Raw genomic sequence first — 26,689 nt, 5'->3', positions numbered from 1 at the left:
ACGTTTAATACCGAAAGGAAGAAACTGGCTGCTCACAGGCGGAAAAAGATGCGTATGTAGATTTATTTTGCGTGTTTTCTCTCCTGTGTCGACTGTCTGGTCCTACTCTCCCAAACAGCTCCCAACTCATTTCTGACTGAAATTTCGTTTTCATTTTCTCCAAGACTTTAACTCGTGTCCTACTTTGTTGTTTTGATCTCAGGATGCTGCAGAGGAAAATGGAGTCCAGCAGGCTGCTCACATCAGGTACCGACGCTGAGCTTTGGCATTCAAAATACAGTTGTTGTGTGAAAACGAATAGATAATTCAATCATTACTCCACTACATGCATGTGTGTGGAGATCTAATACAGTAATTATGCTCTCCTGCTGCTTATTATTAATGTCTATATGGATCAAGAGGCTTTAATTGCATGTTGCATAATATATACTTTCATAAGTATAAGCAGGCTTTTAAAATGGTCTGCAAAATATTACACAATATCTGAATTTTTAGTAACAAATTATATACTAGACCCTATGTTTCTGCACTCTGGCACCCACAAAATGTCTTTTTCACTAGCACATCTGATGCATAACATAATTCTTATATGACTAGATTGCATATTTAGAGATACAAGGACTCCTGTTTAACTGTACCTGTATTTCCAAATGCTCCAGCCAAGTCATACGGCTATACTGGAAAGGGATACAAGAGAATACAGGAGGGAACAGCACCATCCTTTAGGATTCATTTGGTTACAATCACCAGTCCTGATGCAGAAAATGTTATATATATATATATATATATATATATATATATATATATATATATATGTATATATATATATCTACAGTTAAGGGAGTATATGTATGTGTACCAACCAACAGCTACTTCACTGTGTTGAAATATATACAAGAAGGATATATGTAGATTACAAATTGTTTAAGGATGATGCTACGAGGAAAGTGCAGCCCTGAGTAGCAGTCCTTAATGTGGTCATAAGACACACTTAAGCAATGTCATGTAAAATGCACATGTAAATGTTTTTGGCTATATTCATAGATATGCAGGTGTTTGAATCCACCGATATATTGTTTATCACACAAAGTGGCGTTATGTGTGTCCTTAAAAAATGGGCTTTTAGGTGCCACAAAGGATCATCCGCCCTCTGACTAAACAGACAATCCAAAAGAACATTTCAGCATCTCCTCTTTGTCTGGCTATCTTTCTCAATACTTGTTTATAAGAAAGCACACATGCCTCTGTGAAAGAAAGTGAATTTCTCTTTCCTCCTCCATAAAAAAACGTACTCGGACAGATGGACAGAACAAGACAGAAAGAACCCTTTCCCCTGTGTTTTTGCTTTCATTGACATTCTTTTTTATGAGGGCAGCCTAAGTGTCAGAGAGACAAAGAGACTGTATTTTCTCTACTTTCTTGAATTTGACATTTCTTTTTTTTTTCTCATGAGGGCAGCGGGCGGGAAGTGAGAGATAGAGAGAGACAAAGACAGTATTTCACTGGTGCTGCTCAGTCAAGCTCAGCTGGCACTCAGTATTTACAACCTACTGCAATGCAGCAGGGAGTGTGTGTGTGTGTGTGTGTGTGTGTGTGTGTGTGTGTGTGTGTGTGTGTGTGTGTGTGTGTGTATTTATGGGCCAATGTGTGTGAGAGAAAGAAACAAAAGAAAGAGACAAAAGGAGACAGTGACGCAGAGAATGAGACCGATTAAAACCAGAGACAGACAGAAAGACATAAGACAGACAGACGGACAGACAGAGCCTGGGAGAGAGAGAGAGAGAGAGAGAGAGAGACAGAACGACAGAACGACAAAGACAGAAACCTACATAGAGATAGATGCATTTGTGTGGCAGTAAAGTAACAAAAGAATGCCCTTCTCTCTGTCCCTGCAGGATGGTGCAAAGACTTCATATTCACATTTAAAAAGAAGAAAACAACCTGCAGGTTTGTCCTGAGAGCCTGATTTTGCTGCTTTTTCCTGTTAATTGATAATTGATAGTGATCATTTTCTGTCACGTCTTGTCTTTGATGTTTGTCCACAGACATTTTTTCTTCTTTTTGTCCCAGAACTCACGCAGCTGGAGCAGTTTATCTGAAGTGAAGCATTTGATGCAGGTAACATAAAAAAGGATATGGGCAAACAATAACCAAAAGCTATTTAATTATTTATCAACAATGATTCAAATTGGTAATGACTTTTGTAGCATATAGGAGGACTGTTTAAAATATAGTCAAGTCATTTTCTATTGGATTAAACACTAAGATTATTAGAAATGTAGCTGTTTGAGATATGTCGTGTCACATAGTACCATTTTTTTTTTTTTTTGTGTGGCTTTGGTTAAACTCTTGATGGATGTCCACGTACTTGTATCCTATTTAAAATTGTTGCCAAAAGTGCTATTGTTATTATGAGCCACCAGAGGGAGGTAACAGTAAAGAATTAGATGGTACTCAGTGCAGTGGCACATGCTGGCAAAAGAAACAAAAGGCACAAACCTCCATTCAAGCTGCACGTTACATGAACTTAAAAAAAAAGAAAAAAAAGATTAGTTTTCTTTTTTTGAAACATGCATCATGAATGCAGATCTTCATGAAACAAATTATTTTTTTAAAAACATGAATCATGAATGCAGATCTTCATTAAAAAAAATTATTATATAAAAACATGCATCATTAATGCAGATCTTCATTAAAAACAAATTATTTTTTTTAAAAACAAAACAAAACAAATTTTCATGAAAAACTATGGATCAATCAGACCTTATATAATACCTGCTAAAAACTCCTCGTACTAATGCTGCTACGTCATCCTAAAAATCTTCTTCATCACTAAAATCTTAATAAGTAGTAGGCCTACACACATCTTTAGATCTGCTGCTGCAGCGCTGCTGTGTATTTTAAACACTAGATGGCGCTACAGATCCAGGGCTGTTTTGTTTGCTCCAACAGCATCAGTATTCAGCGATAACGTCACCATCTTCCCCTCACCCTCCGGTTCGTTCAACCTGGAGGTCATGAGAATTCTCTTCTCCGAGTTTACCTTGAATGCACCTCGAAGAGGGCGACTTCATCCGCTCTGCTGTCCCGGGACATTTTGCTTGGCCCTGGACGCGTTTTTCTTTTTTTTAATGCTACAGCTGCTAGGAGGCGTTATTAGGCAGGACGCCAAGCCGACGCGCTATAAATCAGGGATTCAAGTGGGCTGCGGTCTAAAAACGGCGCTGACACTTTGTTAATGAAAGCAAACGGATTCTTTTCCACTGCACTTCTTCAATCACTGAACATCTTGTGCTCTGTGTCGTAACCTGTGCATTATTAATAATGTAATCCAGAGTTACAGGCCACGGTTGCTCAACATTTTTCGGGATATTTTTCAAAATGCCTACTGAAAACTACACGAATAAAAATATATAGCCTAACAAAATAAATAAATAAATAAATAAAAACTGATTTGGAAAAGATAAATGATTTGAAAGCTTTTTTGAAAGCCGGCTTTTCCAATTTTTTTTGGCATTATTGTTATTATTGTTATTAGTATTAGGCTACTTTGCCTTTTATTTTTAACTTATCATTAAGTAGGTCTAATTTCAAGCAGGCGTATAGTATAGTATATATATATATATATATATTATATTTATATGTAGCCTAACTTTTGGTTTGGTTTTGACACTTCAGCAGCCACAGGGGTGCTGAGGACACACAGCCACACACACACACACACACACACACACACACACACACACACACACACACACACACACACACAGACCCGCGGAGTGTTTTCACAGAGCCAGTTTATGGCTTTATTGCTCCCCATTTACGGAAATCAAAGCAGGAAACAAATGCTCCAAACAGCATTCCAGGAACATCCGGAAAAATGCAAACAGCGTTTAGTATCTGCTTGTTTTGGAGGAAAGGACTGCAGTGGGGTGGGGGGGTCTCAACAAGGTGACAGCATGCGGACTCTCGGTTTTACGCACACGAAATATAATATGTACGCAAGGATTTTTACACCATTCACAAATGTCCAACACTATTTCCAATATTATAGCAACAAAAAGCCCCAGTTACACCAAAGAAGGCAAATAATTCGATTCAAACACCAGAAACACAAATAACAACTTTTTTCTTTGGTATCTTAATAAAAAAAGAGAGAACCCGTATTCAGAAATAGGCTAAAAATAGAATTGGGAAGAGGAAACAAAAACATTGAAACCACTCAAACCACTCTCTGCAAGTTCAAAAGACCAGGAAACGTAGTATTGTTTTTATCTCCAACAGCACAACAAAACCCCAGAGATTTTAAGCGCCATTATCGAATAAAGAGGCTCTCTGTGCACGGCCTAATAATTTATGAACCCGTGTGGGAGCAGCAAAAAAAAAAGAAAAAAAAAAAAAAAGCTGAGCACGTGACGGTAATAAAGTGTGTTTTATTGCCGGCGGTTTGACAAGCCCCAAAATATAACTCAGAGAGAATAGCCGACAGGCGGCCAGATGGGACTGGTAGCCGATATTTGTCCGAAATCAACAGAATGCTCTTTGTGTCGCAGAGAGAAACTACGGAGACGGTTCCAATAATCAGCCTCGATGCGCTCCGACGGGATTTGGCAGAAACGAACATCTTGTTTTAGCGCGAGATTAGAACAGAACAAGTAAGTGAGGTTTTGTTTTCATATTTGGCATAGATATGAAGTTATGACTGTATGGGGCAGGGGGCAGATGGAGGAGAGGGGGGGGGGTGTGGTGGGGGGTATTCCCCGAATTAAAGCCGTGGTCCAGGGAGCCCCCAAAGGCCCAAGTGATTGAGTGAGGGGGGGTCCAAAGATCCACCTGTAGTCAACATATAATCTAATTTAGTCACTCCAGAGGTGATAGTTTGGGCAGAAAGGGCACTCATATTCTCTCGGACATTCGGACATCAAATCCTATCACTATCAAGGCCTTGTTTGGGTGAACGTCAAGACGTGTTTCAGTGGTAAGACCTGACATTGGTTCACATGAGATATTTTGTTGATGCTGTGTGTTTTTTTTTTATTATTAATTTGTAATCTTGAGCTTTTAAAGTCAAATGATAATTTCAAATAATGCTGCCACATCAAAACAACTAAATACAAGCTACAGCTCTCAGGGAAGCGGGGGGTATTACACCATTTTAGTGCTATTTTAAAATGCTTAAATATCCAAACCTGAGGTCCATCATTCAGTTTTCAAACGCGTTCTAAAATATTTAAATATAGGCCAAATTTAAAAAAAATTCAAGGGCTTTCAAGATTTCTCCTTTTTTTTAAGAAGACTTTTCAGCATCGTATGTTTAATATTGCTGTGTGCCCTCCAAGTGAAGAAAACTGATTTATAGGCTACTAAATATATCAGGTCCTTGTGATCCTATTTGTTTAAACATATCTATATTTTTTAAAGTGAACAGAAGTCTGTGTTTTAACACATTTTGTAGGAAGACCTGAGCATTAAACAGCATGTGTGTGTGTGTGTGTGTGTGTGTGTGTGTGTGTGTGTGTGTGTGTGTGTGTGTGTGTGTGTGTGTGTGTGTGTGTGCGCGCAATTTCCGCAGCATGTGTGTTCTTCAGTGGGCAGTACATGCTTTACTTTCTGTTGCGGCAAAACCTTATTCCATATGTGGAGGATTATCAGGTTTAGGATTTTGACGTCATGATCTCCCATTTAGGGACAACAAAGGCTAATAATTAAGATGACAGTAAAGAAGGCTGCGTGGTTAATAAGCGCCTTTGAAACGAAGCGTTGACGATAGAAAGCACATTTTAGATTTAGTTTCTGTCCGCAGGCTGGATGTTTGAAGGTTTGATATGTAACCGGCCGTTAGACTGAAGCCAGTGCAAAAATGATTTCTTAGTCTGCTCGCACTAGTGTCTGTGTGTGTATGTAAACACTACTTGACTTATGGCACTTTAAGATGTTAACATTTTACGACTATCTCTGCTCACACCAAGCCTCATAAAAACAGGAGCGAAAAGAAAACTATACCAGCAGTATATATGGAGAACATTTTGGGGGACTTTGTTCCATGAGCGCGAGACAGGCAAAAACACAGTGGCATTAATCTGTGAAACAACATTGAACTAAATAAGGTTCAGGGTTGTAGTTAATACTTTTGGTACTAGTAGTATACGGTTACATTAGTATACATGGTGATTGTATTTTATAGATTGTACACAAACAGCGAAATGTTCTGTAGACTGACGGTTGAAAGATTTGTATTTTAATTTACACAACCAATTTTATTTAATGTATTATTATGGCAGAAAACGGTAAGCAATTGTATTTAGTAATATAATATTCAGCAGCCTTCAGCAGGCTCTGTGATACAGACATCCAGACTTTTTCTTCATAACCCATGCTACTGCTTTTGGTATTTGTAGTTATCTAGCACAATGTGTTGGAAATTAGGCCTAATAAATAAATAATTCAACGTCTAATTTAAGACTACTTCCTAACTCGATTATATTAATTTTTACGATTTCTAAATGTAGGCCTATATTAGTGTATGAAACAAATTTGGATTATCATTTGCAGTTATGTTATTTGGCTAATTCCTTTTAATTTCAGAGCCATTAAATTGATGTGATTAAATTGTAATCACAATTCACTCGTGCGTAAAGAAACGACGATTCCCACAGATTGTGTTGCCATAACACATTCTAAAATTCTGCAATCGTGAGTCTGCGGTCAGTGTGTGTTGTGTCTTAATTTACAGTCATAATGTGCGGCTACTACTTGTTCGCTGGTCAGTCCGAGACGGTGCATGTGTTCCCACCAGGGCTGGAGGTCGCAGTTAATGTCTAAACCGGGTTAAAGCTGCTCTCCGCTCGGCTTTGACCCGGCAGCGGGCCGGGGGCGGAGGGGTGAGCCGGCGGTCAGCCTGTCTAAGATGAAAAAGTGAAACGACCCCAAGAAAGAAAAGCCCACATGTGAATGGCTTTATATCACAGACCCAACTCAGAATGAGAGGCGAATATAGATGGAATATATACAAGAAATTATCTAAAAGGCTGTTTATGTGATAATCTGCTTTAGACAGAGCCGTTTGTGGTTAGTCCTAGGCTATATGACCCGTTGAAATCAGAACTGAGGTCTGTAGGCAACATTATACATAAAAAAAAAACAATCTATAAAGTAAAAATTCAGGCCTACAGAATTGCTGTAATATACAAAAAGACAGCATATTCGGCTATAGGCTAAAATACGTGAATAGAGAACCATTCGTCCTAAACTACCAGTTTACAGCCTAGGCTACAAGCTCACGTCAATCACGTTACCAATAATTGATAATTAATTGATAAAAAATTGATAATTAAACGGCAGCTACAGCCTAGCCTACAGGATTAATTATGAATGTAGCAGAGGAAAAACAAATCTATTTCATTTCTGATAATCCCATCTGTCAAAATGAAACGTGTGGACAATGTTTTGATATATATTTATCACCCTTTTAACCCTTCCAATTTCCAACTGTCTTTGCACAACAATAATCCATCCAGAGAGAGAGAGAGAGAGAGAGAGAGAGAGACCAGTCAGACAATGGGCTCGCGACTCCCGCAGGCCGTGTGAACTCTGGATGGTCCCCAGCTAGCGCGAGCCCCTGCCTGCGTGGCCCTGTCCAGCGCGAGGACTAATGAAACGGTGAACGAGCGGTCAACGCTTCTGATTGACCCTCTCGCGACCCGGTGGCAGCTAGGCTACATTCTTAAAGAAGAATGCGCTTTCAAAAAACCGAAACATCACTCCCGTTGTTGTTGTTGCCTCCAAAAGGAGTCCGCCAAAGTTCAGAGCTAGGGAACGCCATTCAAAAGGTGTAAGCTAATGATTCCAGTATTCAAACCCCTATTCAGCAGGAGAGCCTGGGCTGGAATCGTTGTGAAAAATGAAAGTTTTAGGTCAAAGTCCTTTTTTTTTTTTTTAAAGTCAAGGCATGGATTAATAGTTCTGAACTGAATAGATTTTTTTTTAACCATTTGTACTTTTATCTGCAAATAGGTGATCTGAACTCATCATTTCAAAATGTTAAGAAAACCAACGTTTTTCCTATGGTTTAATATGAAACCAATCTTCTTCTTCTCTTCTCATGGAACCCAAGCTTTTTTTGCGTCAGCGAAAACTCTGGCCCGAACCATTCGCCAGCCCCTCACTCAAACGGCCATGGGAGTTTAGTAAATGTAAACAGCAAAAATGAGTCCCTGCCAGAGCACAGAAAAATGCCCAAGGCAAGAACTGGAAACAGGCAGTGTCTGTGGCATCGGAGACCCAAAACATACAGCAAATACACACGCTCAGCACCTCATTTTGAGAAGTAAATGCAAGTAAATGTCAGTGATACTTCTAGTAATATATTACCATGAGTGAATAAAGACATACGGAATAGATGATGGTGTTGCCTTTGAGCCTGGGCATTGATATATACAGAGTGGGATAAAGATCAATACATCATGTTTATGTTTTTTAACCTTAATTTAATATTTACCAAAAAAAGATAAACAGCATACAAAGAGACAAGAACAACAATAATAACACCAACTACTGTATGTCTGTGATAGCAGTCATATTGGTAAATGTGCCTTTCATTGCAGATTGCCTAATTTAAACCCAATCATCCTTGGATATATAGAGCTTTTGGTGCAAAAAATGACAGATGATGATTATAAAACATCTATAGGGGCTGGGGTCCATCATAAATGTATTTCAGCTGCATCTCAATGAGAAATTTAGACTTGCCTCAGGGCCATGTTCTTTCAAAGATTGTCATTTTTTTTTTTTTTTATTTAAATCCAATCTGAGGTCCAGGCCAAGTTCGTAAATCGCCAAAAGCCACCATGTCAATGCTGGACACGTTTGCACTGCGGCTGCTACCTTGTAAACAAGCTGGTGGCTTGTTTACCAACTTTGGCAGGTGACCAATTATTCTGTCCTCAAAACCGAGGTGGCTTGAAGTTGTGAAAAAGGTGGATTTACCAACTGCCGTGGCCATGACTGTTTTCCTGGTTGTTATCAAATGTTGAAAATTTAAAAAACAAAAAATATATATGAGGCGATCAGTAACACGCTGTCTCTTAATGCATGTTTCTCTTCTATGGAAGCAAATCATTCATTTCCACTGTTTTTACAGGTCTAATTATAGTCACGTCACTTTTTCCAATCCAGTATACCTCAATGAAAGAGCTATAGGTACTTAGATACCACCAAGGTCACACATACTTAGAAATGCTCTTGCAGTGCTGAACTGAATGATGTATTATGATGGAGAGTGTTCAAGATAATGTCATTCAGCAAAACACAGAAATCTAAAGCATGAACGAAATCACCAGCATGGCTCCTTTTAAAAACAGATTAAAACAGGGTAATAGATAGAGCTCTATGAATAGATATAAAAACAGAATACATCATTTCCAGCTGAATATTTGTCCGTACGACTATGTGATGTGCTCCACTTGCAAATGAATCAATAGCATAGCACATTTGCATAGTAAAGCACAGTAAAGTAAATCTCTCTTCCACTGAGCTACAAGACTGAGTTCATGCACATATCCCAACCCAACGTCTGCCTTGTCCACAGCGCACTGTTGCAGGCGCTTCTCAAGAATCATTGGTACTATATCGCTATGAAAAGTAATGCACTGTAATTTGTATGTATTCCACGTATTTATCGCTGTATGCACCACAGTAACTGTTTGATGTATAAGACTGCTGTGGTCCACGTAGGGAGGAGGTCGGTGTGGATGGTTGGGGAGGGGATTTGGGGTCCCTTTTTGTCGGCTAAACTTAACTGCATCGGCCGTTGGAAGGACTGTCACCTCGCGGTGCACCGTACCCGGCTTACTGCCACCTTTTGTCGGCTAAACTCTACCTCATCGGCCTCTGAAACGACCGGCACCTCACAGTAACCCATACCCTGCTGACGGTAACCTTTTCTCAGCTAAATGTTACTGTAAACTCAACTGTCATGTGACCGGTCGTCACGTGACCCGCCGACGGTCACTTATTTCATAGGATATCATACGAATTTTTGTGCGGGACTTTTCGTATATCATACGAACCTGTTCATGAGAATGCATTGGCTATTGAGGCTGCCAGTCCTCCTAGATAACGGATTTTCTTCCTTACAGTAATTGCATTTATGTATCAGAATTAATGTGGTGTACCTTAATGAGTTATTGATGTCAAAAAGCTACATGCTACAAGCCCCATTAATGGCTTCAATAAATTATAGACACAGAGACATCATGTGCAACAGTGAAAACATGCACATCGCAAAAATGAAGGGATGCGTTGAATGATGAGTCACGGCAAATACAACTACAGAAATCTCTGCGGGAACATGTGAGTGTAAATCTCTGTCAGCAACACAAAGAAGACATCAGCAGCCAGCCTTGAAGTGAACCTTCGCCTATACATACCCTGTAGAACCGAATGTGTGTGGAGCTGCCTCAGTCACAGATTGGGTTCTGGGGGAGTCTATGGGTGATGACTAACCATCTATCAAAATCAAAGGAAGAGAAATTAAAAACTGATGACTGTTAACGGTGCTCTTGCTTTTGTGGTCCTGCTCTCTTTCACACTCTAATTCACACTTTCCCAGAGGCTGAGACCCTTGTCTAAGCATCAAGTAACTCCAATGAGGTGATGGGGAAGTACGGTCATGTCATCCTTTGCTATTTGCATCCAAACAAATTGAGTGGGATGGTTTTGCACATGCCAGGTTTACACAGGATACGATGTGATTACACCACTGGATCTAATTCCCTGGTAGCATTAATGTCCGCTCAGTTGAGTCTTGATTAAGAAATCGATTAGCACAAAGCTTGAACACAGAAAAAAGTAAACAACATGGCTTGTTGCCTCAATGATGTATGTATAAATGGGTGTAGCTAAGTATTTAGTCACTCTTTGTTTCATTTTTCACTAGACACACACATCCACATTTACACGGCTGATGACACTGACTAACACACCTAAAATCCAAAGTTACCTTTCAGTTTATTTTTCTTACAATAAATAACTTAAATTTGTTGGCATTTGCGTGTCTGTTTCCCAATTGTTGTCATTGACAGCTCACAGTTGCTTTATCTTGCTGCCATATGTCTGATAATGAAGCTTTAAATAATATATAAGTGGCTGAAAATCCTTCTGTGAAATGAAAAAAAGTATTTCTTTTTCTAATACAAGCAGTCATTGGCGATTTTAGAACCCCTAAAAATTAAAATAATAAAAAAATCAATTTTAGGGCTTCTAGTTAGAGTTTGTGAACTTGTCTGTTAGTGACAAACAATGACAGGCTCAAAGGGCTTGAAACAGGTTTAATATCCTGTGTCGCTGTCGCCAATGCTACGCACCTGTAACCCAGTCAAGGAAAGGCTTAACAGAAAGGTAGTGTTGGCCAATCGGAGGAGGTTGTGCCAGACTCCCGCCTTTGGCTGAGTCTCTATCTAATCTGTCAGAGGGAGAGCAGGAGACGGTTGTAAAGTTGTAAAGTTTAACGTTGGTAGTCCCCAGAGAAGAAGTTGGTCATTTCACGGCACAGATTAGAACCCGAATTGAAACGTAAGCAACTAAAATTGTCAAATTGGTTATTACTGTGACTCATAAAGTGTCAGGTTTAGTTCCATCATAGTGTTAATAATGTCAAAAAATGTTGTTCAGTAGCTGAAATGACTGATTTAGCATGGGGGGGCGGGGTATCACTTTTGCAAGGCACTGTATCCGTGTCACATTATCATTAGGGGCTGAGCCCCCCTAAAGGTCTAAACCTAGAATCGCCCCTGCAAACATTTAATGTGCACTGCCACTTCCCATTGCAGCATTGCAAATGGTGCTTGGCTCAGTTACATCTCAGTGGAACTTATAGTAAGGAGGAGCAAGGGACTCACTCATAACCTAGGTTGTAATGTTAAAAGGCTTTGTGCCTTTGAAACAGAAGGACATTTTTCTTGACATATAAGTGAGATTTAGCCACTTTATCGCCTATCTGGTAGCATATCAGTCATTTTATGTGATTCATTATGAGCTTTTCGGAATAAATGACTCATTAGATGAGATAGATTAAGCCCAGATAATCTTTAGTTAACTTGTACTGTACTCTGTCAGCCATGCCAAAATCTTCAAACCATTTACACCCTCCGCATGAGCTCCTTTAATGCCTCAGCCAAACAAAATCATTTTCTTCCTCCTCTCTTTATTAGAGTTTTATTACAGGGTATATTAGGCAGAAGTAATACATCGCAGGGCTTATTAAGAGGTTTTGGCTGCGCATTAGAGCTTCATCATCCTTAGAGTGCAGCTGCAGCCAAAGCAGAAATCCTCACGAAATCCTGAAGGCTATAAAACGGATTTATGGTTTACTCTTCACTGCAAAGATTATTTTTTTAGACCCTGGTGTTTGTGATTCAGCATAAACGATTTCATTTGAGAGAAAGACCAGATATTTACGCATGAGTTGCGCACAGAATACAAAACACCCTCATTTAACTTCGTCTCCGTGGGATGGCCTAAATTTAGCATATTCTCACTTATCTCTTTCACGTTTTTGGTTTTTGGATTCAGCTTAATTCGCTTTCATTTTTCAGCCCTGTCGCATTACTCTCTCGTTCGGCTGACTTTCGCATCATTTTTTAAACCAAGCAATGCATTTAAAAGCCGAGTACGTGGTGGTGAACGGGACACCTCGGGCTGACCCCGGCCTAACAAAGCCAACTACTAGTCACTGTCTGGGAACCTTTTATCTCATTCTTTTATTGGAGACCTTTCTGACCGGCCATGTTTTGTTGTCCGTCCTTTGACTCGCCACAAGGCCAAATATGGCCCCGCAGTCCCTCAATATGGGCGAGATTAATTTTTCAGCTCAGGCCATCTGTGTGGGGGTAAAAGTCAGTCAGCTAAAAGTCATAAATCTACAGTCCGTGCGTTTTCAATAGGTGCTGTGTGTGGGAGGGGGTGGGGAGTGCATGGCAGATAAAGACACACGATTAGATAGGCTAGATAGATTAGATAGATAAAAAGATAAAAGATAAATAATAAAAGATTAAATAGATAGATAGATAGATAGATAGATAGATAGATAGATAGATAGATAGATAGATAGATCGCTGGAGAATAATCTATCAAATACATTTGAGTGATAATTAGGCCTATCTCATGGCAGATAACGTTATTTTTCAAGTCCACAAACATCTATTCTTAACCATTTTTTCCCCGCCAGCAAAACTTCAATAGTCCTACAATGAACATTCTTTTTCCTTCCAAATTATCCCATTACGTCTGACATAAACAACCCCAAGTGTCCTCTCTCATTGGCTGGCCGCAGGGTCACGTGGCCCGCGCGGCCGTCCGTCTATTTGACAGCCGCAGGATGGCTTGATGCCAGAGGGGGAAAAAGAGACAGAGAGAGGGGAGAGAAAGAAAAATTAGTATTCTCCTACAAGCCTCGCTATAAATCAATCATGGAGTCCTACGTGGTGAGCTGTAAATATGCTGAGCCGCAGTTCCCGCCTTGTGAAGAAGATTACAGTAATTTTAGTGACCAAGGGGGGTATTACAACAACCCCCAGGACAGTGGTAGTTATGGAAGGGGCTATCATCCCGTGCAGCCCCCTCCGCCTCCATACACACCACAACAAACCGACTATCACTCTTTGCAGGGCCACCACCGGGAAGATGGAGAGGACCACTCGCAGCACCAAAGTACTCCCTTCCCCGGATACAGAGAGACAAATGCCACGGGTAAGGAGTCGAGGTTCTCGGTCGGTGACCTGCAGTGCCAGGCCTGGATGACCTGTGCAAAGCCCGCTCAGGTGCAGAGGAAAACGGCCTGCCAGGGAAAAGACAAGCCGCCTATTGTTGTCTACCCGTGGATGAAGAAAGTGCACATCGCTCATGGTGAGATAGAAAGATACAAATCTCATCTCGAATTCACACTCTCTCAATTTCATTTCTGCATCATTTCAGTTTGTCTGATTCCCATGTTTACGTTTTCTTGTCTGCTCTTAGACAACTCTCACTTCTTTCTTTCTTTCTTTTTTTCTTTCTTTTTCTTTCCAGTGTTGTGTCCATTTGTGAGCATCGTTTTTGTTGTTGAGTTATTTATGATCTCAGTGAGAGTCAGGGAGAATTACAACCCCTATAAAGTTTTATGGCCCTGCCATTGTGTTTGTGCGTGTGTGTGTGTGCGTGCGTGTGCGTGTGTGTGTGAAATTGTTTGTCTCTGGTGTGCAACGCTGCGGTTAAACAAAAACCTGTAAGTAAAAGTAGAGTAAAACTCGTTTCTTCGACCTCTTCCCGGTCAACCACAAATGAAGACAACACTAACACTAAAAAGGACCAAATGATAATAACTGCGATAATGTTTCATTACAATTTTAAAATGCAATACCGCAGGCTAATTCAATTTCATTTGGCTTAATAGGCTCATCCTCGAAATAATACTAATATTAGCCTAATCATTGAAAATAAAATGATTAAATCGAAATCAAAAGCATAGGCTGAAAGTAATTTCTTTTCTTTTTTTTAACAGTTAATCCGAACCACGTGGGCCCGGAGCCAAAGCGACTACGGACGGCCTACACACGCCAGCAGGTTCTGGAGCTCGAGAAGGAGTTCCATTTTAGCCGCTACCTGACGCGCCGCCGCCGGGTCGAGGTGGCCCACACGCTCTGCCTGTCTGAGCGCCAGGTGAAGGTCTGGTTCCAGAACCGACGCATGCGCTGGAAGAAAGACAACAAGCTGCCGAATACCAAAGGAAGGAGCAAAAACAAGAAGGCAACGGACAACAATAACAACAGCAGCAGCAGCAGCAGCAGCAGCAGCGATAGTACCGTGAAGGCGGTCATAACTGTTTGAAAACAGAAGCAGAGTTTGGCCGTCAGAGGCAGCCATGTTAGCACCTTCACTCTCCAAATCTGATGGTGCTAAACTGATCCAGGGTGACTTAAACTATTCTAAACGGCTTCAAAATTACAGGCTGTCCATCTATAGCCCGAAATAAGGCTTTTAAAATTCGTTAATGTATTTTTGCCTTATATTTGAACTTTGAAGTGTTTCTAATTATTTCTGTTGTGTAGAGGTTCCAATTTCAGTTTGCTATTTTATTCATTAATTCATGTTTTGAGTGTTACATTTAGGTTAACTTCAAGCTTAGATGGTCTGACATCTCTCTGTGGAAGTTAGGTAATAGACATCGGATATTAAGGGCGCATGCCTATTTGGATGGGCGGATTGTGTCTTTTGGAGAAAAAAAAACAGGGTTTTATTTCTACAGGGTAAACTTTATACAGGGTTTTATAATAGCTACCTAAAAATTAAATTAGCCTAACTTATGAATATGCACATTACCAAAATGTTGTGTCCACAAACTGGCGCTTAACGGGGCAATAAACAGAAGACCAGACACGACGAATTGCTCGGCGGCTGACTTGCAGAATAGTTGACGTTTTAGCTTTTATTTTGTACACAGAGGAGCATCCAAAAACAATATGCATTTAGGATAAGTAGCCATATCGTGAATATTTTTTTTTCATCTCCAAAAGGTGAGGAATTTTTCACTAATTTAGGGGAAAGTTTTACATTTTTACACATGGGGAAATAGATAAAGAATAATAATAATAAAAAAAAAGCCAAATTGGAGGTACAGGTTTTTAATGCACGACGCTAACTGTAAATCCAACGTATTTTCTCAGGGTTACAGGGTTTTAACGAACATAACTTTCTGAAACGTTTGTTGTTTGATTTAGCACCGAGAGGTTTAAAATAGGCTAATCCTCTCTGAAACAGCATATTGTTGCATGTTCAAAGAATATGTTCTCTCTTTGATTCCAGTTTAATATGCTATTGATTTCTATTATAGCCTACGCCAGTACTTATTTTGTATTATAATTTAGAAGAAGCATTGCATTCTTTGTAGCAAGCATCTGTTCTTTTGTACGTGTAAGAATTTTATATGTGGAAATGTTTTGATAAAATACTTCGATGATAAAAAAAATGTTTCAAACTGCGATTATTCTCTCTCTCTCTCTCTCTCTCACACACACACACACACACACACACACACACACACACACACACACACACACACACACACACACACACACATACACACACAGAGAACATGTTTTATGAATGAAGGACGATAATTCATAATCTTCATCTTTAAACAAGGAATCAAACAGCTATGCATAAAAGAAGCTAATTTTACTGTTTTATCAATACATGTGCATTGTTACTATAAACGATAATAGAGCGATCATCTGTAACATAGACGATCTTTGTTATACACTCGTAATTTAACGGAGCTTCAAGCCACTAGAGGTGAGCCAAGATAAATAGCCTAGGTAGTAGGCCTACGTGATAAATGTGAAGATTTCCCCCCATGAGGATTAAAATGTTCACTGAATTATTCTGATCCTTAACGTTTAATCATTAGAGCGACAGTTTGTTTTAACGGCTCTCTGTCTTTAGCCAAGACAGAGAACAGCCTAAAAGGGCTTTAAACATGGTAGACACTGTAGCATTTCACATAGGCTATGAGCCTTTCTATACGTTTTAAAGCCATTATTAGACAGTCGGAGGATCTTATGCAGTCTTGTGACTTGTATGCGCATTTTACGCATTGATTACGCACAGCGCAGGGCTACTAAAGAAATCCTGTGTGTGTGCGTGTGTGTGTGTGTGTGTGTGTGGGGGGGGAGAGAGACATTAATTGGTGGCTTCCGGTCGAGACGCGGTAAAATGTGCAGGAAAGGCACAACGGGGCAACATGGAATATATCACATGCTGGAGATCCTCCACATAGCGGACCAGCCAACAAAAGTCAAAAATATTCACTCACAAAATGAAAAGCTTTGGATGGTCTGCATGTCTGTAATTTGAGACAGCAGCAAAAGGTAACTGAGAGATACTTTACTTGTTTTGCTCCACTGTGGGAAATTCAGACCTGGCATCAATTCCATGTTGTGCATATATTTGGTTATTTTGGCATAGCCTTTTTATAAAAGTTCCCAGAAACAGTAAAAAACAACAACATATATGCCTATTAACAATTTGTACATTTTTTTTTAAATTCAAATGGACAAAAATAATGAAAAACAAACTTGACAACAGTGCAGATTGCCAGTGTGCAAAGTTGGCTATATTTCCTCTGAATATAATTCAAACTGTATATATTGTATCATTAATTGTGTACCGTGCTTGTACTCTCTGTATTGTAAACATCTCCGATCATATTTTGTAATGGCAGTAATGTTGCCCATGTGTTTGCGCTTGGTGGACGTTATTCATGTAGGCTGGTGTATATCACACTAACCTTCGTTTCTGCAGTCTGACTGTGGTGAAGCAAGAACGTCCCCGGCTGGTTGGACTACGTACTGCAGCCTGGAAGAGAAATAAACAAAGACCATGTAAGAAAAGCTCTATCTTTCAGACTGACATCTTCTCTGTTAGGGAAAACAAATGCACCATTTAGATAGGCTACATAGGCTATTTGTGATTAGGTATAGGCCTACAGTTCCCCGGATTAGGGAAACGTGGGATGTAATTTAGATGATTAACATTAATTGCATTAGTGTCAGGATTGATACTAAAATAGCAACATGTGCATAATTATATATAAAAAATAACGCAATACCCACCACTGTTTTGCAAAGCTGTGGTTGAGACTGGTTCAAAAATACGACAATTTTAACGGTGGCGTTGTACTGGCTCCATTATGGCGTGTTTCTGTTACTTTTTCAAGATGTTCAACAGTGTCACCACACCACAGACTGTTGAGAAATATTATTATAACAGAGAATTGGATAGTACACACACAGTGACTGCAGCAGACAGTTGTCTCCATTGGTTGTCTCCAGCTCAGGCGTAAAGCGGAACTAAATCGTTGTTACATTTACTTCTCGGGACATTAATCGCGGGCGGACCAGTTGGTGACTGCAGAACAAGCATTTGCCCTTAAACTTGCATTTAGCTAGTGTAATTGACCTCATCTGTCATTATAATTAATTATTATTTAGCGATACGGATATATCAACATCACAATGTCTCTTGCGGCAGAGGCTTTCGTGTCGCAGATGGCAGGTAATGTGTTGACTTTACACAGTGCTTCTGTTATTGACTGTTAAGCTAGCTTTAGCCAGCTAACATCAGCTAACGTTTACAGCCATGCAGGTCTAAGTTAGCAGTTTACTTGCGTTAGTTAATTACATTTAAGTGACTGTTGTCGTTTAACATAGCAGGACTGTTCAACCATTACTGCAAATGTCTGCTCTTGTCCACCGTTATCTGTTTATGTAGCAAAGACTAACGTTAGCTCGGTTAGCCTTGTTCCCATACAGGACTGTAACGTTAACGATACACTAACTAACGTTACGCGTGTATGGCTAACCGTATGGCTAACCGAGTGTAGCACTTACTTTAGGAATATAATGCAAATAAAGTTGTCTATTAGATTAATGTGAAAATTATAAACACAATGGAGGACTGAGAATTCAAGCAGAAACAGTACGGGGGGGCAGACAAACAACACAAACAACACAAAATACACCGAACAAATGACATACAACATTACATCAGATACACAACATACATGGGTACAGCTACAGTCACAATAGGCCTACGTGGACAAGCTGGTAGGCAGAGAAAATAAATAAATAAATAAATAAATAAAACCTTATTAATAAACCTTTGAAGTCACACACGGCCTTAGTGTTTGTTGAGTACTTAATTGAATCAATGTAATTTCTAAACTCAGTCATAGAACCAGAAAAGAATGCTTCAGAACCCCTGAATTTGTTCCTATGGATTTAGCATATAGAAATAAAAGATTTATAATAAAGTGTTTACCTTCGTAGTCAACTTCAAAGTCAAACATACCAAAGAAAACCGCCTTAATGCAAAATGAAAAATCTGGGATTAATACTGAGTGAATGAATTTTAGGAACTCGGACCAGAATTTTACTGTATGGGGACAGTTCCAAAAAATATGCGACACGTTTTTATCAGTGCTATTACAAAACGAGCAGTTAGACTCAATATCCTGTTTTGTATCTTTTAAGGAAGGATTTTGCTGGGTAAAACCTGTATATTAGTTTAAATGAAACTTCTCTCACTTTATTAGTAACAAGGTATTTGAAAGGTAAGGACCACACTTTCTTCCAAGGAATATTCTCTACAATACCATTCCAGTATGGAACAACATAGGGAATAGTAACAATGTTAGTCTGGAATAAAGCTCTAATTTTCCTATTTGCTGCAATTTTCTGTTGAGAAGCATTAGTTAATTTGATTAGATGAGTAAGTGGTTGTGGGGGAGTATTGCCCTTCAACAACATTATAATCCCAGTGGGAATTGCATCAAAAATAATAGCATATTCCTTGACTGTTACTGGAATTTCATATTTTCTTAGGAAATCTGAGTATTCATATACCATTTGGATCAAAAAGTGTAATGTTATTGCCAAACCAGTTTTTCAAAAAAGAGTTTTGTTTTTTGTAGAGAATGTTTTTGTTATTCCAAATGTAGCATTTGTGAGGTGAGAAGTTATGCTTAAATATTAGAGACCACGCCAAAAGCAGTTGCTTGTGAAAGTTAGACAATTTGATTGGAATTTTACTAATTTTGTAATTACACATCAATAAAAACTCCAGGCCACCAACTTTAGAAAAAATATAGTTAGGGATAAAGTTCCATAAGGATGCGGGGTATTAATAAAAAAGCAAAAACAAACGTTGAAGAAATAAGTGTTTTTTTTTTCTTCAAGGTTGACGGGAAGACAACACAAGGGTTAAATATAAGTCTCTTTGTAACCATGAATTCAGTTTCCTTTGTGTTATCTGAAAGGTAGAACTAAAGTTAAGAGAGCACCTTGTAGATTGGTCTTTGGCTAGGATAATTCCTAGATAAGTGACCTGATCTTTTACAGGGATATGTTATGTATAGAGGGCACCAAGCAATCTTTTATAGCCATAAGTTCACACTTTTTTAAGTTCAAGTGAAGGCCAGAGGCTTTTGAGAAACCTTCAACTAATTCTAACGATAGAGGAATTTGGAAGGCGTCCTTGTGGTGTCATCAGCAAGTTGACTGATTTATAATCTGCCTATCCGCAATTACGATTCCTTGTAAGGCACTGTTTGAAATATGAGGAGCCATGAGTTGAGAAGCTATTAAGAACAAGTAGGGTGAGATAGGGCAACCTTGCTTAACCCCACGAGACACATTAAACTTTGGGGATGTACCAAGATTTAATTTTACTGCACCATTGCCATTTTTATACAGGGTTCTAATAGTTTTACAAAAAAGTGACCAAAACCAAATTTATCAAGAGCTTTCAAAATGAAGCCATGTTCAAGAGAGTCAAAAGCTTAATAGAAATCAAGAAACAAGAGAAAACTGTTATCATTGATGAGATTGTTATAGTCTAGAACATCCAAAATCAGTCTAACATTGTTAGCAATATGACGTTTCCTCATAAATCCAGATTGTGACTCATCTATGTTAGAGTCCAGAACGTCTTTCATTCTATTAGCAAATATGATAGCCAACACTTTATAGTCATTATTTAGCAGTGTAATCGGACGCCAGTTTTCTTATCTTTATTTGGCTTTGGAATCAGGGTGATGATACCTTGAGTCATACTTGTTGGAAGAGCTTTGTTATGAATGCTTTCTGAGGAAACATTTAGCAAAAAGGGGACAGTTCTTGTCCCCCGTTCTTGTCTTTTAAGACTATCGATCGCTTTCAGAACCTCAACATTGGAGATGTTATAATCACAAACATCCCTATCCTCTGCGCAAATAACTTTTCAATTGATTGATTGATTGAATCTATAAATGAGTCAGCTGTCACTTCACAGTATTTTGATTTGTATAGATTGCTGTAAAAACGGTGGAAAAAGGCAGATATATCTCTGGGATTATCAACTGTCTGGTCATCTATTTTTTAGTTTGTCGATCGTATCAAGAAGAGATCTAATTTTTTCCAATCTAAAAAAGTAGGCTGAGTTTTGCTCGCCCTCTTCTAGCCATTTGGATCTAGATCAAATGTATGCACCCTTAGCTTTTCTATATATAATTCATCTAGTTTATTTTGTAAGTGCATATATTCAATTCTCTCCAATTCAGATAAGGGCTCTTTTTGAAAAAGAGTTGCCAGTTGCGTAGTAATCTCGTCTTCACTTGCTCTTTTTTGTTTCGCCAAATCAGCACCAAACTTCCTAAAAAAACTTCCCTAGCTCATATTTTAACAGTTCCCAACTCCTCCTGTAAGCTTTCTGTGTTTCTGCATGGTTCCAATGAGTTATTATAAGATCCTTAACTTTTCCTTTGACCTGTGCGTAGTTCAGATGAGAACTATTCAATTTCCAGAATTATGTTTTTGGGCCTGTATGACTACCAGGCAAGGATATTGATAGTAGGGCTGCCACCTCTTAGTCGATTAGTCGACTAATCGGTCGTTTTGGTCTTAGTCGACTAAGATTTCTTTAGTCGATTAGTCATTTTTTATGCTTATTCATGCTTAATTACTTATTTCCAAGAAACTTCTGAGCACATTTATGTTAAACACAAGATTTAAAGTGGTGCTTTTGCAGGATTAATTGTGGAGAAACTCAGTTTTACAGATGGTTAATTAAGTCTTAACCACCTCTCAAAGCGCACAGCTCTGTCAATTAAATTAACTAATCGATTAGTCGACAAAATCGTATAAGTGTTAGTCGACTAAGAATTTCTTTAGTCGAGGACAGCCCTAATTGATAGATTGCTTTATGATCAGTCAATGCAGTATTATAAAAATGAACTAAAATGTTATCATTCATCAGGCATCTGGAAACCAGCCAATAATCAATTCGAGACTGTCTTGATCTGTCCTTATTAGACCAAGTATATTGTCGCTCACTAAGAAACAATTGCCTCCAGAAATCAACTAGTTCAAACTTCTCCATCAAACATTGCAGAGTTGAGTTGAGATACTGAATTCCTTGGGGGGAATCTGTCTATGGTGTTTATCATCCGCAAAACAGTTTGATAAACCAACTTAGCACCCTATAAGTAAGTAAGTGTGTGTGTGTGTGTGTGTGTGTGTGTGTGTGTGTGTGTGTGTGTGTGTGTGTGTGTGTGTGTGTGTGTGTGTGTGTGTGTGTGTGTTTTTGACATTGACAGCTGCTGAGCCTTGGCCTGAATCTGCCACCTTGTACCAACCGCTGAAGGGTGAGTCAGTCAGAGTTTGTCTGAAATGAAGAAACAACTTTTTAAATTGTTGCCATAGAGGCTATTAGTCTAGTTGTTTACATTACTTTGGTGTTGTTTTTCCAGAGGATCAGATTTTGCTGTCAGACTGCGCCTCATCTCTTGCAGTTCAGGTGATGTTCTGTTGTGTTTGTGTGTTCTTAACAAATATATGATGATATAAACATATGTGTATCATATTTTGCAGGGAATTTTGTTTCTGCATGGGAAAAAAATCTCTAAGTTCCAGCGCACACCAGGAAACTAGGATTGACACATTAATTGACCCTTTTGTGTTTTTCGTCTGTACAGGCCTACCTCAGGATGTGCGGTCTACCAGTGCAGGTGGTTTGCAGAGCAAATGCTGAATACATGTCACCCTCTGGTTAGTACCAATGCTGCCGCAGAGGGGAATTTACTCTTGCCATGCTGTGATTGTCAGCATGCAATCTTTGTGGTATTATCCATCTTACTGAAAAGTTGACAATATTAACTTTGTATCTTCCAGTTCAGAGCAATCAGGACATTTTCAAATCCAGTATCATGTATGCACATATAACCAGAAGTTGAAACCGATCTTATACTTATTTTTTTATTTTTTTTTTATTTGGTTCTTTACTAGCTGTGATATCACATAGGATATCAAAATCTCTATACTGTAGCTGGTTAAGACATGGTCTGCTACTCAGCTTGTTTTTTCTTTTGTTGGAAGTTCAGTAATATAACCTCTATATACCTCTCAGTCTTTGTAGCCTGGTTTGTCCCGCTACTTTGTATCCACATTGTATCTACTGTAGATGCAGGTGAAACGGACTCGTGGACTGCTGAGCTCTTGGCCTTTTGGGTTTTGTGGTTATAGGCGGTGGGGTTGCTCCTTTTTTAAAAGTGACTTGTAATGAGTTTTTTACAGTCTGCCTTTCTCTCCCTCTCTCTGTTTCCTATGTGTGTCTCTGTAGGTAAGATTCCCTTCATCCACGTCGGGAACCAGGTGGTGTCAGAACTGGGGCCGATAGTGCAGTTCACCAAAGCTAAGGTGTGTTAACACAGATACTGAAGTTGTTTTATCACAGCTTGTTTACGCACGCAGACACATTAAGAGATTTTATCACCTGAAGTTGTCGTTGATGTAATTTTCTGGGAATATTACTCAGGTTAGGAGATCACTTGTAGTTTCCTAAACTGTTTCATGTGTATTTTTTGGGGTTCCCAGGGTAATTCTCTGAGCGAAGGCTTAGACGATGTTCAGAGAGCTGAAATGAAAGCGTACATGGAGCTGGTCAACAACATGCTGCTTACTGCTGAGGTACACACCTGCGTACACTCGCTGCCATGCAACAAAACATACACAGCCGAAATAATGTACTGATATTATTTGTTGCATTAATCAATTTTACTGGATATTTCTTCTCATTCAAGTCTCCTGTCCTCCCTACAGTTGTACATCCAGTGGTGTGATGACCCTACAGCTGCTGAGGTGTGTATAATGGCATTTTTCCATTACATGGTACCTGCTCGACTCAGCTCGACTCTACTCGCCTTTTTTTGGTTTTGTATTTAAAAAAAAAAAGTACCTGCTAACAGGTAGTTTTTTTTTAGTATCACCTCCGTCGAAGTTCCAAGCGAGCTGAGGCAATACCAAAAGGTGACGTGAAACCCTGCAGACTACTGATTGGTCGGAGAGAATCGTCACTAATCACTTCGTCATCACTGCTAGCGACAGACGGGGGTGTCCTGAACAAACCCACCATTTTTTCTGTTTAGCCAGCTGTGTTTTGTTTTTGCTGCCTCCAGCTTCTTTTGAACCAAAATGTGTCTTCTGGCTGTGGCAACAGCCTCATGCTGAGAGTCAAAAACAACACGCCTTCGACGTTATGTGTGTGTTGCGTTAGCTCACGGCAGTTTCCTGCGGCGTCGCTATGACGACCAGCCACGCTCGCTTGCCTGAGGCGGTACTAAATCTGCAATGGAAAATGGAGGACGGGGCACCGCGGTAGAGTCGAGTAGGTACCATGTAATGGAAAAATGCCGTAATTGTCTTTAGATAAAAAAATCCGATGCGGCAGTTATTATTCATTGCATGATAATCACACGTGTGTGTTTTGTGTAGATCTCACGTCCCAGATACAGCAGTCCTTACTCGTGGCCTCTCAGTAACATCCTCGCCTATCAGAAGCAGTGGGAGGTTCGCAGGAAGATGAACGCCATCGGCTGGGGAGGGAAAACCCTGGAGCAGGTTAGTAACCACACAACAAAGAATTTCTGATGTTGTACATGCTTTACAATTGTTTTAATTAAATTAAGGCTTTTGTAGTCACATATAAAAACACAAATAGTATCTTGACGTGATTAAAACACTTTTTGTCCTCTCCTGTGTTTCAAGGTTTATGAAGACGTGAGTCAGTGCTGCCAGGCTCTCTCCCAGAGGCTGGGAACGCAGCCATACTTTTTTAATAAACAGTATGTATCTCTCTGTCTCTGTATGTCTGCCTGTCCGTCTGTCGGATGTCTCTTGTTTTTCTCTGTTAGTCATAGCAGGTAGATAACGGATCATGGCATACTCCCATGCAGATAATGCTCCTCAGCTGACCTTATAGTGGTCAAAGCCAAAAAGAAAAGTGTTTGAAGCATCTTACAGCTTTTTGGTTAGCACCACCCTGTGGTGTAATATTGTAAAGACCTCCCAGTTCTTTTTTTTTTTTTTTTTTTTTTTCTGTACCTCCTTAAACCATGTATTAATTCTTTTAAAACGATGATGAAAGAATCTGCCACTTTTTGTAATGTACTGTATGTCAACGTCGTGGCTTCTTTTAACCCTTCCATTCAGATTTCTCATCAAATTTCTTGATTGTTAGAAGCAAGGAAGTCACAGTAGAAGCAGAGATGCTATGGTGCATCACTTGTACAGGTTTCAACTGTACACATTTTAAATATAAATAATGACCAGACTTGGCTTACCACATAACTCAAATTAAAGTGATTATCCTGAATTGAATGGTTCGTTTCAGCAGTAACTAACAAACTGTGTGTGTCTGTGTTGCAGGCCTACGGAACTGGATGCATTGGTGTTTGGTCACCTCTTCACCATACTGACCACCAGACTGACCAGCACTGAGCTGGCAGAGCGGATCAAGAGCTACAGCAACCTGTTGTCCTTCTGCAGACGCATCGAACAGACCTACTTTGAAGACAAGAGCTCTTGAAGGAATGAAACCTCTCTGTATTATCTCATCTTGTACATTCGGCCCATCCTTCTCTCATTCCCTCACTGTAGCACCAAGAAGCTAAAAACTGCTTCTATTCACATACCCTTCCCTTCGTGATTCTTGCTTTCCTTCTCCCTTTTGCTTCGTACCTGTACATAGTTGCATGCTGCTGATAGGAGTCCAGAGGAACCAGTATTAGGATTAGTCCACTGCACATAGATTAAAAATACATGAAAGTACCTTAAAATCACAGTAAAGATTATTCTTAGGGTATTACTAACCCAGATATAACATCTAAAAAGATGTTTCCAAGTTAAACACAGAATGTATAATGACATTCACGAGAAAACGCTGTCTGATCTGAATAACTCTTTTAGTTGAAGTGTTTCAGAAAGCCATCAAATGAGTTTTCAACAGACCATGGAGCCTTTACATTTCCAGCATTATGGGAATTAAATAAGAATACTTATGACAGTAATGCAACTCTTCACGGATCCCAGAAGGAGGTCAGAAGTCAAGGTTAGCTGCAGATGATCTGACAGGGATTCAGTGTCAGGCTTATGGACACCTGAGTAGTATGGATGCTTCCCAAAACAGGCCTAATTTATATGCTCTTACTGTTGTCATTGATGCTCTCTGTTACACGGGAACTCTGTCTACTCTGACATGTATCATAGTACATTTATAAATGCCAACAGGCTCAGAGCGGTTGGATTTCACAGCTGTGTGACATGGCTGCCTTTCAGAAGGCAGACTGAGACTTGAACTGGGTTTGAGATCAAACGGCTCGCTTTTTTTTTCTTCCCTTCCAAGAACTTTAGAAGCTTGTAAAAAATGTGAGGCAGTGTTGGCATAGTTGTTTTTCTTCTGTACAAAAAAGACAGGAACATAATGATGAAGATGTGACTTAATCCTTAGTTTTTCCACCATTGTTTGCTTTGTGTGAATTAAAAGTGCCTACAGAATAAAAGTCATTAAATCATTTAACATACTGAGTTTCTTGTTTATTTTTTACCCACAATATAAAGCTTTGACTTGAGCGTGGAGTTTCATTTTTGTTTAATGTTTATAATAATTAAAAGAAATTACACCAATTGTAAAGCGACATTCTATCCTGTTTGACTTTTGTATGTGTAATAATCTTTTATTGATAAATGGAAATAGAAATGCAAGAAGCATACTGTTATTAAAGAACCCTACCCTTAAAAGGCAGCCACACGTTCAGCTCTTTTCATTTATCATTAAACCGTTGCTG

General features: G+C 39.3%; 2 protein-coding genes across 2 annotated transcripts; both read left to right on the top strand.

The window, feature by feature from the left end:
• The first annotated feature begins 13,389 nt into the window (after positions 1–13,389).
• On the top strand, positions 13,390–15,937 carry LOC114572215 (homeobox protein Hox-D4b). Its single transcript, XM_028603728.1, has 2 exons — positions 13,390–13,902; positions 14,537–15,937. Exons 1-2 carry the CDS (start codon positions 13,467–13,469, stop codon positions 14,860–14,862), a joined length of 762 nt encoding a protein of 253 aa, XP_028459529.1. The 5' UTR covers positions 13,390–13,466; the 3' UTR covers positions 14,863–15,937.
• A 1,988-nt stretch (positions 15,938–17,925) lies between these two features.
• mtx2 (metaxin 2) lies at positions 17,926–26,425 on the top strand. Its single transcript, XM_028603227.1, has 10 exons — positions 17,926–18,087; positions 22,166–22,213; positions 22,319–22,365; positions 22,544–22,616; positions 23,188–23,264; positions 23,442–23,534; positions 23,667–23,705; positions 24,339–24,464; positions 24,612–24,688; positions 25,272–26,425. The coding sequence occupies exons 1-10, from the start codon at positions 18,048–18,050 to the stop codon at positions 25,429–25,431; spliced, it is 780 nt and encodes a 259-aa protein (XP_028459028.1). The 5' UTR covers positions 17,926–18,047; the 3' UTR covers positions 25,432–26,425.
• The last annotated feature ends 264 nt before the right edge of the window (positions 26,426–26,689 follow it).

This window comes from Perca flavescens, chromosome 17 (assembly GCF_004354835.1).
Source record: "Perca flavescens isolate YP-PL-M2 chromosome 17, PFLA_1.0, whole genome shotgun sequence".
NCBI lineage: Eukaryota > Metazoa > Chordata > Actinopteri > Perciformes > Percidae > Perca > Perca flavescens.
This window is presented reverse-complemented; position numbering and strand designations above follow the sequence as displayed.

Excerpts from the sequence above, each read along its gene's own strand:
- LOC114572215 (XM_028603728.1), top strand. The coding sequence starts at position 13,467 with ATGGAGTCCTACGTGGTGAGCTGTAAATATGCTGAGCCGCAGTTCCCG. Across the intron at positions 13,903-14,536 it reads GAAAGTGCACATCGCTCATG|TTAATCCGAACCACGTGGGC; the intron begins GTGAGATAGAAA and ends TTTTTTTAACAG.
- mtx2 (XM_028603227.1), top strand. The coding sequence starts at position 18,048 with ATGTCTCTTGCGGCAGAGGCTTTCGTGTCGCAGATGGCAG. Across the intron at positions 22,214-22,318 it reads CTTGTACCAACCGCTGAAGG|AGGATCAGATTTTGCTGTCA; the intron begins GTGAGTCAGTCA and ends TTGTTTTTCCAG. Across the intron at positions 23,265-23,441 it reads TGCAGTTCACCAAAGCTAAG|GGTAATTCTCTGAGCGAAGG; the intron begins GTGTGTTAACAC and ends TGGGGTTCCCAG.